This window comes from Somniosus microcephalus, chromosome 2 (genome assembly GCF_052327205.1).
Source record: "Somniosus microcephalus isolate GS21.2 chromosome 2, FLI_Smic_1.0, whole genome shotgun sequence".
NCBI classification, from domain to species: domain Eukaryota; kingdom Metazoa; phylum Chordata; class Chondrichthyes; order Squaliformes; family Somniosidae; genus Somniosus; species Somniosus microcephalus.
Window position 1 is genome coordinate 101,281,390 of NC_140988.1, and position 14,288 is coordinate 101,295,677.

A 14,288-nucleotide genomic window follows, 5' to 3' on the forward strand; every position below is an offset into this window, starting at 1 on the left:
CAGGCTTTTTGAAGGAAAGATCAGCTACCATGTAGGCTCATCTTCATTCTTTGAATGTAAACACCCTCCACAAGCCAAATGAGTCTTTAGCAAGTTTGAGTGTTTGTGAAGCCATATTAGGACGTTGCTCACATAACTTCTTGCATTCCTCCAATATGAAGGGTATGCCCCACCCGTGTCTTTAAGGTAGTGGTACCACATCCCATGCGTTTCCCTGTGTGGAACTTAAAAGTAGGCAGATTGGGAAATCAGTCTGTGCAGGATGCCTACACTCTCAGAATGAAACTGACCATAAAGTGGGAAATACTTTATTCCTTTAGGAACCTTCATATACTTCTGTAGATTGACCAAGTAATGTAAGTCATAAATTGGGCAGGAACCAAAACTCACTAAATCCAAGCAATAATGCTGTGAACCCCACATAATCCATGTTGCAATTCTGTAAATACTTTTCATAGAAACTTGCTTCACTTCAGCTCACAAGGTAGCCTGCGAGAAAATAGAATGTCCCTTGACTGAACCCGAGAATTACCTGCTTACCAAGTAGTAACAGAATTAATTGTGCTAACCTTTATTTAGAAATTAACTTGCCATGGACTTTCAGACCATAGGCAATGTACAATTTCCAGGAACTACAAAGAATTTGTAGGGTATACATAAAATGCCATGGCCCCAACACATCGGCAAAGTGAAACAAATTTGTCAATTAATATGGGGAGGGTAGGAGGATAATATAACTGCTGCTGGAGATGGAACTGGGAAACTATTTGAACAGAAACCTAGGGTGAAGCCACTGAGATTTGTAAGGGAAATACCATGTAAACTGCCTGAGGGTGCCTATATAATATGGAGTTTAGCTGTTGATCCTAGTGCTGGGAAGTAAATAGTTAATACAGGCAGTTAAGAAATTAAGTCAGAGTCATTATCCCTTGCTTGGATCCAAGGAAGAAGCATTTAGAGTGGTAAACAGGTCATGACCCCCTCATATTTGTGTGACTCCCTTTGTTAAAAGCAAGGCTGTAAGGTAGGGGAGGGTTGTAAAAGTGCGGCTGACCTATCTGGAAATCCATACTTCAGTACTGACTTGAGGACACAAAAAAGGGGTGAGACCTTTTGACACATGAGTCAGTTAGAAGTAAGAGTTTTTCTTTGTCTTTGGTAGAAGTAGCAGTTTTCTTGGTCTGTGTATTAAGCAGAAGACATCTTTTCTCTATTCTTCTTCTGTAAGAACTTTTACTTAGCACATGTATGAGCTACCCTTACCAATACAAGGTACCTTGAAGGACAGAGTGCCAAAAACTAAGCTGTGGCTACACCAACTGTTCAGGCAGAGCTAAGTGTCACTTAATGGAATTCAGCTGTTGAACACTATTAAGTGTCCAGATACCCAACTTTAAGTAGTCAGAGATTGAGAAAGACAAGAGGGAAGCCAGCTCAGATATTGTCACTCGTATGCAAGGTGGGTTCAGTCGGAATCAAAAGATCCAAGTGAAAGAGATAACTCCACTACAAAGGGGTCCATTGATTCAGTAATCCAGAAGCTATTGCTTGCACCAGGGAAGGAAGGAGATTGACTCAACCACACTGCTAGTGAGGATGAGTTTGTGTAAGCTCTGAACGATGTTAATCACACACGTAATCTTGAGCTATTTGATTGACTAGCTATTCAAAGCTGTTAACTTGTCAGTTATCTAAGGAATTAATTTCTAAAGAAATCTTAATTTATAACTTCAGCCTTTGGTTGCTGCTATAGATAATACTTAGCATCCATAACCGCTGATTTAGTGATACACTGAATTGGCTGTACAACCTTTGCTACTTGTTTTAAGTAACTCTGTTCATGCTACTAAACTGCTAGGTAACTCTGATTACATTTATGCATATCAGGTGCCCAACTTTAAGTTGTGACTTGTAACCAATACAGGAAACTGTGTGTTATCCGGAGGCTAAATGTCCGGCAAGCTCGAGCCACCGGCAAAAATCAGGAGCCGTTTTGTTAGGTTTTTTTTCTTCTCGTGGCTTTTTTTTTCCCCCCCCAACAGTCAGGCTCTGCAAAGTTTCTCTGAAGCTGTTGCTAAGCGACAGACGCTGCCAAGGTACGGCTGACTGTTTAGAAGCTGTTGCTAAGCAACAGTGTCTGTTGCCAGATACGGAGCTCCGTATGCTTCAACATTAACGCTGGTTTGTCCGGCAGTTGAGGGAACGGCAACAGCTCGGTCCCGTCGGTGCCGGATAGCACAAAGTTTCCTGTAAATAGTGTTTAGTGCATGACTTGTGGTCTGCTTTTTCCTTGATGATTTGGCAAGAGTTAATTCACTCAATCAGCATCTTGCAGGTAACCTAATCGAGGGTTAATAAATAAAATTCATTTTGATCCAAACTGGTTAGTGCAAGACGGTTTGGCAAGCCAAGTCAATGCTCATTCCTCACTAGACCTGCATTGGGAGATAAACCCCCAGGTGAATCCTGAGTGAGGAATTCACAGAGGACATTAAGGATTTGTCTAGCTCCTTCGCATATATTTGTCAGGATACCAAAACTCAGCTTTCTTACAGCATATGGTCATTGTGCTATATTAGGAAGGATGGATCAACTATTGTCTTAAGCTTACTAAATTTGTTGAGCTAAATATCAGAACTAAGAGCAAAAGTGTTTTCGTAAGAATTCAAACAGTTTGAAAGGAGGACAAGTTAGAATATGATTTAAATCCTATACAGTCACCAAGGAAAGCATAGGGGACTTAATTTTCACATCCCTTTCATAAAGAGAGAAATAAGGGGAATAGAGGTCAGTGAAATGGATGAAGTTCCTGGAAAGCTACTGTTAAATGCATTTTTATATCTTAAAAGTATTTCCAACTTCCAAATGTCACATGACTCAACTGCTGGAAGTTAAAGAGTTAGTTAATTGTGCAATTATGTTAGGTACCAGACATGCTGAAAATGGAAATGCAATTCAAGTTAATAACACATCTTCAGAAGTATCCTTTAACAATGCACTGAACCCCAAAATCTGATCCTTTTCCCCAACATAAAAACATAAGCAATAGGAGGAGTAGGCCATATGGCCCATCAAACCTGTTCCACCATTCAATAAGATCATGGCTGAAATTCTACACCATCTCCACTTTCCTGCTCTATGCCCATAATTCCCTTAGTGCCCAAAAATCTATCGATCTCTGTCTTGAATATGCTCATCAACTGAGTATCAACTGAGTACCCACAGCTCTCTTGGCAGCAGCATTGCCTCACTGCCACAAAAGGCAGCTGACTAGGCTGTCCAATACATTATCCATTAGCCACATGTAACTAATTGTGAATTTAGATGTGGCTAATTGCATTTCTGATTATTAAATATAAAAATGAGTACACACCATCATTGGGCATGTGCTCTCAATACACATTTGCACGACATATCCACGTGTGCTTTAGCCTTTTTGTGTGTTTGTTGGTAAAATGACAAAAAGCAGAGTGTGCAAGTGTTCTTAGATTGTTGAGTGCTTGACTTCCTTGGTTACAGAACAGCGATAGATTTTTTCTAGATATACACACGCAAGTCACATTTACTTATGCGAATATATGCAAGGGGTTGTCTACTAAAATTAGTTAATGAGATGCCGATTATGTGTCCTCCTTAGTGTAAGTAAAAGTATTTCGTGACTGCAGCAGGTAAACTGTACCATCTAGTGAAAAACCAATTATCTAGGTATAGGAATTAGAGCACAAGACGCTAATACAAAGAGGGAGCAAGGACGGAGGCAGGAATTTCCTGCTAGGTGAATTGTAATCTTGAATGCTGAAGCTTCCGACTGCACTGAGGATCCCCTGTATCATTCAGCTGGCCCAAAATAATGGCTTCACTCTAATCACACAAGGCATAGTTTCAGCAGTGAAAAAGCTAATCACCAGATGTATTTTCTATACTCAAGATTCAAAAATGCTATCAAAAATGCTATCAAAAACACTTCCATTATTGAAACAGAATATGAACTAGGGGCATTCAAATACAAGTACAAGTTGGATATCAAAACCCTTTTGCAATATTCATGGATTACATGATTGAATACAGTTTAGTTTCAACAGTTCCATATTTGCTAAGTTCACTAGGCTCGATTGCACAGCCTTTATTTATTTAGGCTAGCGGAAAAGGCAAATTGCTATTTAAAACATGCTAGCATTAAGTTCAAGTTGAAATTTTTTAATCTTTACCTTCCATGTAAAACCACTTCGCATACAATTTGGTATTGGAAATTCACAGCTTCTAATTATTGCAGCTTTTTAATTCATAAAAAGCAAGAAATGACCAAGTTACCATAATTTGTTGGCTGAAACTAATTAATATCCAATTCCAGTATCATATGTCTCAAAATCCTCCCACACAGCCAAGATTAACTTGAGTAGCCAATTTTCATTATCAGTATATTTACCATACCAGCAAGAGAAACAAGGACCAATAAGTAGAATGCTTGAGTTTTGGAATATTAACCTTGCATTCCAGTTCCAGAAACATTTTAATTAATGCTTTCTCTAAAGGACTAGTTTGCCAGTTTTGGATGGATCAAAAGGTACCCCAGCAAGAAAATCGAGATGCAATAGTAAAAACATGCATGGACTGAGATCTATTCGCTCAACCAAGGTGATTAGCATAAATTCAAAAGGAGTAAGAGAATTTTAAAGCATTTTAAACCAAATATAGTTATTTAAATTTGTGAATTAAATAGGTTTAGAAATATTTACGGTTAGATAAAAAAAAATTAATATTTTACTTTAAACAAAAGACTACAAACTGGCTTCTAAATCTATAATAAAGATCTTCAAATTTTTAACTTTACAATACTACTTACGTCACTGGTATTCACAAGCCATGTAATCTCTCCAAAAGATGCCAGTTCACCATTCACATAGCACCGGATCTCACTGTTCTTCCAACGATTGTAGATATGTACTATAGTCACCATGTACCACTATAATAAAGAATTTTTAAAACAATTTATATACCCGAAAGAAATGGCACAGTAAAAAGGTGCACGTTGCTTAATGTCATAATGAACAAAATATAGGAACATAAAGAATTAGCTACTGTAATGCAGTTTAAGTGGTTCTCCAGTAAAATACCTTGCTGGATTCAAATACAGTTTTCCTCAGCTACAAGTTCCGAGAAAGCAACACTGAAATTTCTACTATTTGCAATAATGAACCATTTGTCCACATTTTTATATGTAAGACACTGGATAAACTAGAAAGGTCCACATATTCGATTTAGGCCATTTTTTTTTTTTTTTTTTTTTTAAATGCTACAAATTTCAGTGTGATTTTCAGGTCAAGATATCCATGTTTTATTCCAAATGTTGGTATCTGAAGTCCATTACATTGGTTGGACAAATTAAATCATGCTCTGTTGGCTGACTCGAGAGCAACAATGGGTCACCAAGAAGTTCTCTTGGCCAACATCCCATCCACCACCCTTCATAAACTTCATCTCATTTAAATCTCTGCTGCTCATAGCCTATCCCACAACCACACCTTTGTTGACCTAGATTGACTTCATAGTCCCCCAGAGCCTCAAATTTAAAATTCTCTTCCTTGTACTAAAACCACTCCATGCCATCCGCCCAACCGCCGCCCCCCTCCTCAGACTCCAGCCTCTTATGTATACTCTCTTCCTCTAACCCACCACTGGCAACCATGTCATCAGCCATATAGATCCCACTCTCTGAAATTCCCTTCCCAGACTACTAAACCTTCCTGTCCTCCTTTACAACCCTCACACCTCCTAATCTCTCCTCGTTTGGCTCGGCATTTATCCATTTTGCTGTTCTTTCTTGAACAGCCAATTCTGGGATATGATCACAAGCACTGGCTACACCTTGTCCTATTGGTCCTTGTTCACTTGAGCCAGAGCAACAAATGTCGACAGTCTAGTCGACCAAGTGCATTACAGCTGAACCCAGGTATTATCCTCTTCAGGCATGCACACTGTTTATTTATCATGAAACCAGGACAAGCAGCAAGATTCTCCCCCACTGAGCTCAGGAACCGCAAGGTAAATTCTAATACTCCTACCAGCAGTTAACTAGGACCGACATGAATCACATTTGGGACCCTCATCTGTATGGCTTAGCATCAGATCACATGGTGCATCTACCCCATTGAGTGATTAAGCAAACTTGGGACTGGGAGTACTTCCAGCTTGAAACAAATGATTCAAATAAAATAGGTGGCAAGGTTTCATTACAGTACAAAATGTAGCATCATGTTAGCTATTCAGGAAAATATATTTATTAGAATAGTTTGTGGATACTTAATCCACATATGTAGATTATTAAGCAATGTAAACCTCCTGACTCCTTAAAAAATAAAATTTTGCCATCACAAGCTTCAAGTTAAGCATGTCAGATGGTGAATACTTGCCTTCTGTGGCTTGAAGTCATACTTCACACAATGCTGGAATCCTTTTCCTTTTGATTTTATTGATGTCACAATTAAACAACCACCAACAAAATGAGCAGAATATCCAAGTCCTTTATTAGTACGGAAGCTAGTGGAAAGAAAAAGCTTTTTAGTGAGCACTTTCAGCTTCATCAATAACCTGATAATCTAATTATTACCTCACCAAGTAATATTGCAAGAACTGCAAACATGAAAAATGAAGAGGCCTAAATTAATAGCAGATCTCCTGTGACATTACTCATGATAAGTCGAACATTATACTTTTGCAAAGAGTACTGTGGTGTGGGAGTGGGGGGGACAGATGCACTGAAAGGATTGGGACAGAAGTGTGTCAAAGACATTCTGACAATGAAGCAATTCTTGGTTTGATTGGATCCTCCATTCAAAAGATAAATGGTGGATTGATAAATAAATACATTTGTTCCCCTCATAGTTGTATAAATAAATCTATGCACATCTCAAAAGGGGAGCAACTGTAAACCTAGGATATTAAATATGCAATTTGCCTCATCTGTTCAGGATGCATGTTTTTACAGGAATGGCCAAGCAAAAAAACTTGAAATTAAACTGAACTAATTCTCATAATTCTACTGTTACCGAGTATCGCTGCCACAGTGCTCAGTGTTACTAAACAGTTCTGCTTAAATAAACATTAAAATTCAGAAACAAAAGTGAAATACTGCAGATGCTGGAAATTTGAAATAAAAGCAGAAAATGCTGGAAACATTCAGCAAGTCAGGTCATTCATGAAAGGTAATTGACCTGAAACGTTAAATTTGTTTCTCTCTCCACAGATGCTGCTTGGCTTGCTGAGTGTTTCTAACATTTTCTATTTAAATTTCAGGACTTGCATTCAAAATCTCTCCTCAAATAGCTCTCAAATATAAATAATGATACTGTTCTTCTGGATTTTGCCACCTATATTAATCATTTAGCAAATAGCGAGGAGGGGCGTAAAAGACTTCAGGAAGACAAAGACAGGTTAACAAAATGGGCAGACAAGTGAAAAATGTAATTTAATGTGGATAAGCATGAGGTAATACATTTTGGGAGAAAAAGTACTGAATAATAGAAAGACACTGAAAAGGTATGGATGATGAAGAGAGACCCCCCCAGGGGCTCAAACACCCTGAAGACTCAAGTGCAGGTAAATAGAGCCATAAAAAAGGCCAAGAGTAAAGTAGCAATGAATGTATACAAAACATTGGTTAGGCCTCAGTTATGAGTACTTTCTGCAGTTTTGAACACCCTATTATGAAAGGGCATTAAAGCCAGAGAGAACAGATAGTATAGCTTCATGAAAATTATGCCAGAGATGGGAAACTATAGTTACGTGGACAGACTTGAGATACTGGGACTATTTCCACTGGAGCAAAGAAGGTTAATGGATTTAAGAGATTTCTAAAATTATGTAAAATTGACAGAATAAATAAGGAAAGACCATTTCCTCAGACTGGGGAGACAGTGACAATGGACCATCAATTTAAATTTGTCATTAAGAGAGTGACGAGAGGAGCTCAGAAATTTCTTTACACAAGGAGGGTTGTTGTAGTATGGAATGCTTTGATAAGTATAGCAGAGGAAGATACAAAGGTATCAGAAGAAAACAGGACAGTGCGATTAGTTTTGCATTGCTCTAAGAACGCAAAGTTCTTGGAGTGCGCCAACACCTGCAGCCACTGAATACATGATTGTAGAGCCTCCTCTAGCAAGGTACTATATTATTATGGATATTATGCATAGATGTTGCCATTAATTTCTAGTGCAGTAATTCCATGAGCAAGATATTATGCTTGTTAAACATCTTTCCAAGCTCACCGACTTATATCCATTCCATAATCTGCCTTGATTAGAAGTCCACTGACAATACTAACATCTCCTGTGTCACTCACTCTTCACACAAGGTTTGAATATACTGCTGCGCCTTCTTAATTCAGTTCCGTTTCCCTTTTTATAAAAGTAACAGAATCTACTAGTTTTATGTTTAGCTCCAACTGTGCGTGCACCAACAGTAATGATCTCAGTAGACGTTCAAGTGCACCGAGTGAGAATTGAACACGAAGGAGGACAAATTCAGTTGGTTGCGCCTCCTCTTAGCACCTTAAGAGGGCGCTAATGGGACGCAATGCAACTAGCACCCGGGCGCGGCACTGCCCACGCCTTCCGCAAAATTCAGCGGGAGGTTAGTGGTGGTGCTAACCAGTAGCGCCCTGCGGCGCTGCGCCGCTAGCAATGACGTCATTGGCGTGCGCAGCACCCCGGCCACAATCTTCGGGAGCACCCCCTGACTTACTGCCAGACACCATGTCTGACGAGGTCAGGGAGGCCTACCTGCGGCCGGGGAGGTGCAATTTAAAGACGAGGTGCGGGGCGGCCATTTTTGTTGCTGGCCGCCTGCCAGCACCTGCCTGCGCGCCCGTCCCAGACCTCCTGAAACGCGCCCCCCCCCCCCCGCGGAGTGCTGGCTGCGCTCCAAGAGCCCGGCACTTCGAGTACCGGGCTCTTTTGCCTGCACTCCTGATCCCCAGGGACCCAGCTGGGCCCCAGGTTGCGCTGCACAAGGCCCCTCCCCTTTAAGAAGGGGAGGAAGGCCTGCAATACCGCGGCACGACGTGCCGCAGCATGTGGCGCTGCTGCACATAACACCGCAATATTGACTCAGTGCCCCAAGAGGGATGCAGGGCGCTTCCAGTAGTACCCCGCTTCCCTCTTGGGGCGCAACCACTCAATTTCCGGCGCGGGGACGCTAATTTTTCCAGGGCGCTACTTTTAGCGCCCTGGCGAAGGGCGCTACTCAATTTTTAGCCCTAAGTTCCAGGCATAGCACTGGACCACAGGGGGGAAAAACTGAAATAAAAAGTACCTCTCTGTATCTTTATTTGGTCTACATTTCATGAAAATTTTACCCTTCTAACTTGGACATTTCTATATTATGTAGGTTATTTTTCTGCTATTCTACTACCACATATGCCCATATACTGTTACATCTGACTAAATTGTCATACATTATCAAGAACTTCCTTATCCTAGTCATAAGTGTGCCATGTCAGCTATAACCTATTTTCTACCAACAAACTGACCGTAACTCCAGTAACAATAATTAGAAAAATGTTTCATTTCAAAACATTGACACCAGTTTTTAACAAACCTTCAAGTGTAGCATGTTGATTTGCCAGTGCCCTGCACCAAGAACATAGGGTGTAGATTAAAACCCATGCTTGCTCATATGAAGAACCCCTAATCTCAGCTGGGTCATCAGGAACAAGTGGCAATAGAGGGTTGTGGGAAATAAATCAAAACGTGCCTCCTACAGTTCAACTCAAGCAGCAAAGGGACCGGCGAATGAATTGTTTACCTGTGTCAGAGAATGACGTGTGAAGAGAGTTTTTATTTTATTTCTCTTTAGAAGCGGGAACATAAAAACAAACAGGTTTTTAGTCCACTTAAAGAAAAATGTTAGATTAATATTAAATCCACTGTATATCCAGTAACTAAGTATTCCAAATTTGGTTATGAAGGGATCCCCTGCAAAGTCAGATACCCTTATTTGATATTCCATGAATATTACTCAACTTCAAAATGATGTTCCCAAATGGAAATATTGACAATATTTTTATTTTAGTTGAGCACTTACTTTTGATGATTCATGCAGAAAACTATGGGTCTATGTAAATTTTGCTCAGGTCACCAAACATTAGACCACTTAATGTAGTTGCACCAATTAGTGAGAAATGATTTATCTCCTGTTACCAGGTTATACTTCATCCTACATTTCAAACGTGGAAAAATAATAGTACTTAAGACGGACTTGCAAGCCTCCTAATGTTGTTTGTGTCACAAAGCTAGCTGAACCCTAAAAAGTACTTATTTACAACTACCTTCACTTTAAAGTAATTGTCAAAACAGTTGTATTAATTTGAACCCTATTTTTGAATATCATGCCAACTTCCCCATCCTCATTGGTCAAGTTTTGTCAGTTCTCACTACAGCATCTAAATGGAGCACTGTGCAGCTAAGTACTCCATCTTGTATGTGGGTAGGGAAAGCAGCCAACAATTTGGCAGAATCAATACAACAGATTCTGTTAAATGATCAAGCAATAGTACTGACAGTTGTCAATGGGAAGGCCCAGTCTAATCCACTTTCATAGTGGACATGGACTAAGGCAAGAGAAAGCAATGGGAAACCTATATTGGACAAGAAAAAAATTAAACTTTCTATACACTTACCAGTATAAGTAAGGTTTGTCTTTATCAACGTTGATATTATTCAAAGGATCCATTCTGAGCCATGTGTGAAAAGTGAAGCCATTCTGATAGGGCCACTTTGCAATTGGAGGCAAAGCTATCGCCTGAAATACACAAAAGCACTCCATTAATTCTTTCTTGCCACATTTAGATTTTTCTTCCTCCTCAGATACCCATTGCCATGCATCATTCTTCAGCCAGATGGAAGAGCAAGAAACCAGTTTTCAGTGCTCCTGAACCAGCAAGTAAATACACAAGTATGCCGCGAGTTGATTCCCTAAAAATTCATCTTCCACCTGAAGTGGATCATCTGGAAATCATTGTGAGGAATTGCAAGAAAGATCTCACTCGTAAAATTTTAGCATGACAAAATTAGTTTTTTCCACTCAGATGTAACATTATTTTTTTTTGGGGGGGGGGGGGGGTGGGTGAAACTTTGCACTTTTTGTAACATTGATGTGTGAATAACTGTATAAGAAAGCATTCATTAAAAGGAGAGCAAAGCACCATCAACTGGACAAAAGCCATCCACGGACTAGATGCAACTTCCATTTTTTGTAAGCAAATACCTGATAGTACAGAGGAATCCAGTTGTAGTGATCAAGTTGGGCAGGTCATGAATGACCACTACATTAAAAGGTGGCAATTTCAATGTCTTTCCACCTTCTGAAATAATTTCAGAGTAACAGCAAAGCAGCACTCATTGGCAATTAAAAAAATTATGCTAAGCCTTGCAAACAGCTCCAATACACTGTAAGCAGTGATTAAAAGCAGATTCAACTGTATACTTCGGGCAGAGGGAGGACTTGCATTAAGTTCAGTCCCCACAGTTCAGTGGGCGCATTCGTGCAAATGCAATTTGCCCACTATAGGCGATGGCCAGAGTACTCATCAGACACCCTAATAAATTCCACGAGGGGGGCAGGCGCTAAAACTATCAAAACAAACAAAATATCTGCAGATAAGCAGCATAAACATTAAGTTTCAAGCCAACATAAATAAAAGTAGTTAAACCTAGCACACTTAAGAAATCAAATAATTAATGTTTTAAATATATTTTAAATTTAGATCATATCTCAATCTCCAGCAAATACAATGGTCATAGAAACATAGAAGATAGGAGCAGGCCATTCGGCCCCTCGAGCCTGCTCCGCCATTTAATGAGATCATGGCTGATCATCCAAATTCAGTACCCTGTCCCTGCTTTCTCCCCATATCCCTTGATCCCTTTAGCCTTAAGAAATATATCTAACTCCTTCTTGAATATATTTAATGAATTGGCCTCAACTGCCTTTTGTGGTTGAGAATTCCACAGGTTCACCACTCTGAAGAAATTCCTCCTCATCTCTGTCCGAAATGGCTTACCCCTTATCCTTAGACTTTGACCCCTGGTTCTGGACTCCCCCATCAGGAACATCCTTCCTGCATCTAGTCTGTCTAGTCCTGTTAGAATTTTATAAGTTTCAATGAGATCCCCTCTCATTCTTCTAAACTCCAGCAAGTATAAGCCCAATCAACCCAATCTCCCCTCATACACCATTCCTGCCATCCCAGGCATCAGCCTGGTGACTCTTCGCTGCACTCCTTCCATGGCAAGAGCATCCTTCCTCAGATAAGGCGACCAAAACTGCACACAATACTCCAAGGTGCAGTCTCACCAAGGCCTTGTACAACTGCAGCAAGACATCCTTGCTCCTGTACTTGAATCCTCTCGCTATTAAGGCCAACATACCATTTGCCTTCTTAACCGCCTGCGGCACCTACACGCTTACCTTCCGCGACTGATGCACAAGGACACCTAGGTCTCGTTGCACTTCCCCTTCTCCCAATCTATTGCCATTCAGATAATAATCTGCCTTCCTGTTTTTGCCACCAAAGTGGATAACCTCGCATTTATCCACATTATACTGCATCTGTCCAATCACCCAACCTGTCCAAATCATACTGGAGTTTTTCTGCATCCTCCTCACAGCACACACGCCCACCCAGCTTTGTGTCATCTGCAAACTTGGAGATATTGCATCTAGTCCCCTGGTCTAGATTAATTATGTGAATAGCTGGGGTCCTAGCACCGATCCCTGCGGTACCCCACTAGTCACTGCCTGCCACTCGGAAAAAGACCCGTTTATTCCAACTCTTTGCTTCCTGTCTGCCAACTAGTTCTCTATCCAAGTCAGTACCTTACCCTCAATCCCATGTGCTTTAACTGTGCACGCCAATCTCTTATGCGGGACCTTATCGAAAGCCTTCTGAAAGTCCAAATACACCACATCCACTGGTTCTCCCTTATCTATTCTACCAGTTACATCCTCAAAAAATTCTAGATTAATCAAGCACAATTTACCTTTTGTAAATCCATGTTGATTTTGTCCGATCCCGTCACTGTTTTCCAAGTGCTCTGCTATTACATCTTTTAGAATGGACTCGAGCGTTTTCCCCACTACCAATGTCAGCCTTACCGGTCTATAATTCCCCGTTTTCTCTTGACCACCTTTTTTAAATAGTGGAGTTACATTAGCTACCCTCCAATCCATGGGAACTGTACCAGAGTCTATAGAATTTTGGAAGATGACCAACAATGCATCTACTATTTCTAGGGCCACTTCCTTAAGTGCCCTAGGATGTAGATTATCAGACCCTGGGGATTTATCGGCCTTCAATCCCATCAATTTACCGAACACCATTTCCCTACAAATACTGATTTCATTCAGTTCCTCACTCTCATTAGACCCTATGTTCCCCGACATCTCTGGGAGGTTATTTGTGTCCTCCTTTGTGAAGACAGAACCAAAGTATGTATTTAATTGGTCTGCCATTTCTTTGTTCCCCATTATAAATTCCCCTGATTCTGACTGCAAGGGACCTACGCTTGACTTCACCAATCTTTTTCTCTTCACATATCTATAGAAGCTTTTACAGTCAGTTTTTATGTTCCCTGCAAGCTTACTCTCATACTCTATTTTCCCCCTCTTAATTAATCCCTTTCTCCTCCTTTGCTGAATCCTAAACTGCTCCCAATCCTCAGGTATGCTGCTTTTTCTGGCCAATTTATATGTCCTCTCCTTGTATCTTATGCTATCCCTGATTTCCCTCGTTAGCCACGGTTGCGCCACCTTTTTTGTTTTATTTTTATGCCAAGCAGGGATGAACAAATTCTGTAGTTCATCCATGCGATCTTTAAATATTTTCCATTGTCTATCCACTGTCAACCCTTTAAGTAACGTTCCCCAATCCGTCCTAGCCAACTCACACCTCATACCATTGTAGTTTCCTTTATTTAAATTCAGGATCCTAGTCTCTGAGTCAACTACTTCACTCTCCATCTTAATGAAGAATTCTATCATATTATGATTGCTCCTCTCCTGGTTTGTACAGTGTTAAAGATTGGAATGGCAGAACTGCAGTAACGGCTCTTTTAAAAGCCACCAACAGCCTCCCTGAAAGAGCTGCACTTTAGTTTCAATCTGGTAAATAAATTCTCACAGAAGCCTGGTTCAATCTTTGTGTCGCTGTCGAATTTACCACCCAATAAACTAATCATGTGTCCCTGATCGGCTCATTCCCTTTGCTCCCATATTCCACCTCTTTCTTT

General features: G+C 40.4%; 1 protein-coding gene across 2 annotated transcripts in view; it reads right to left on the reverse strand.

The window, feature by feature from the left end:
- lrba (LPS-responsive vesicle trafficking, beach and anchor containing) overlaps nt 1-14,288 on the reverse strand; it is a 991,104-nt gene that overhangs the window by 912,280 nt on the left and 64,536 nt on the right. For both annotated transcript variants that reach the window (XM_086011652.1, XM_086011642.1), the window contains exons 5-7: nt 10,679-10,800; nt 6,411-6,537; nt 4,844-4,963 (exon numbers count right to left, since the gene is read on the reverse strand). In XM_086011652.1, coding sequence (XP_085867778.1) covers nt 4,844-4,963; nt 6,411-6,537; nt 10,679-10,800 — 369 coding nt within the window. The remainder of the gene's footprint in view (nt 1-4,843; nt 4,964-6,410; nt 6,538-10,678; nt 10,801-14,288) is intronic.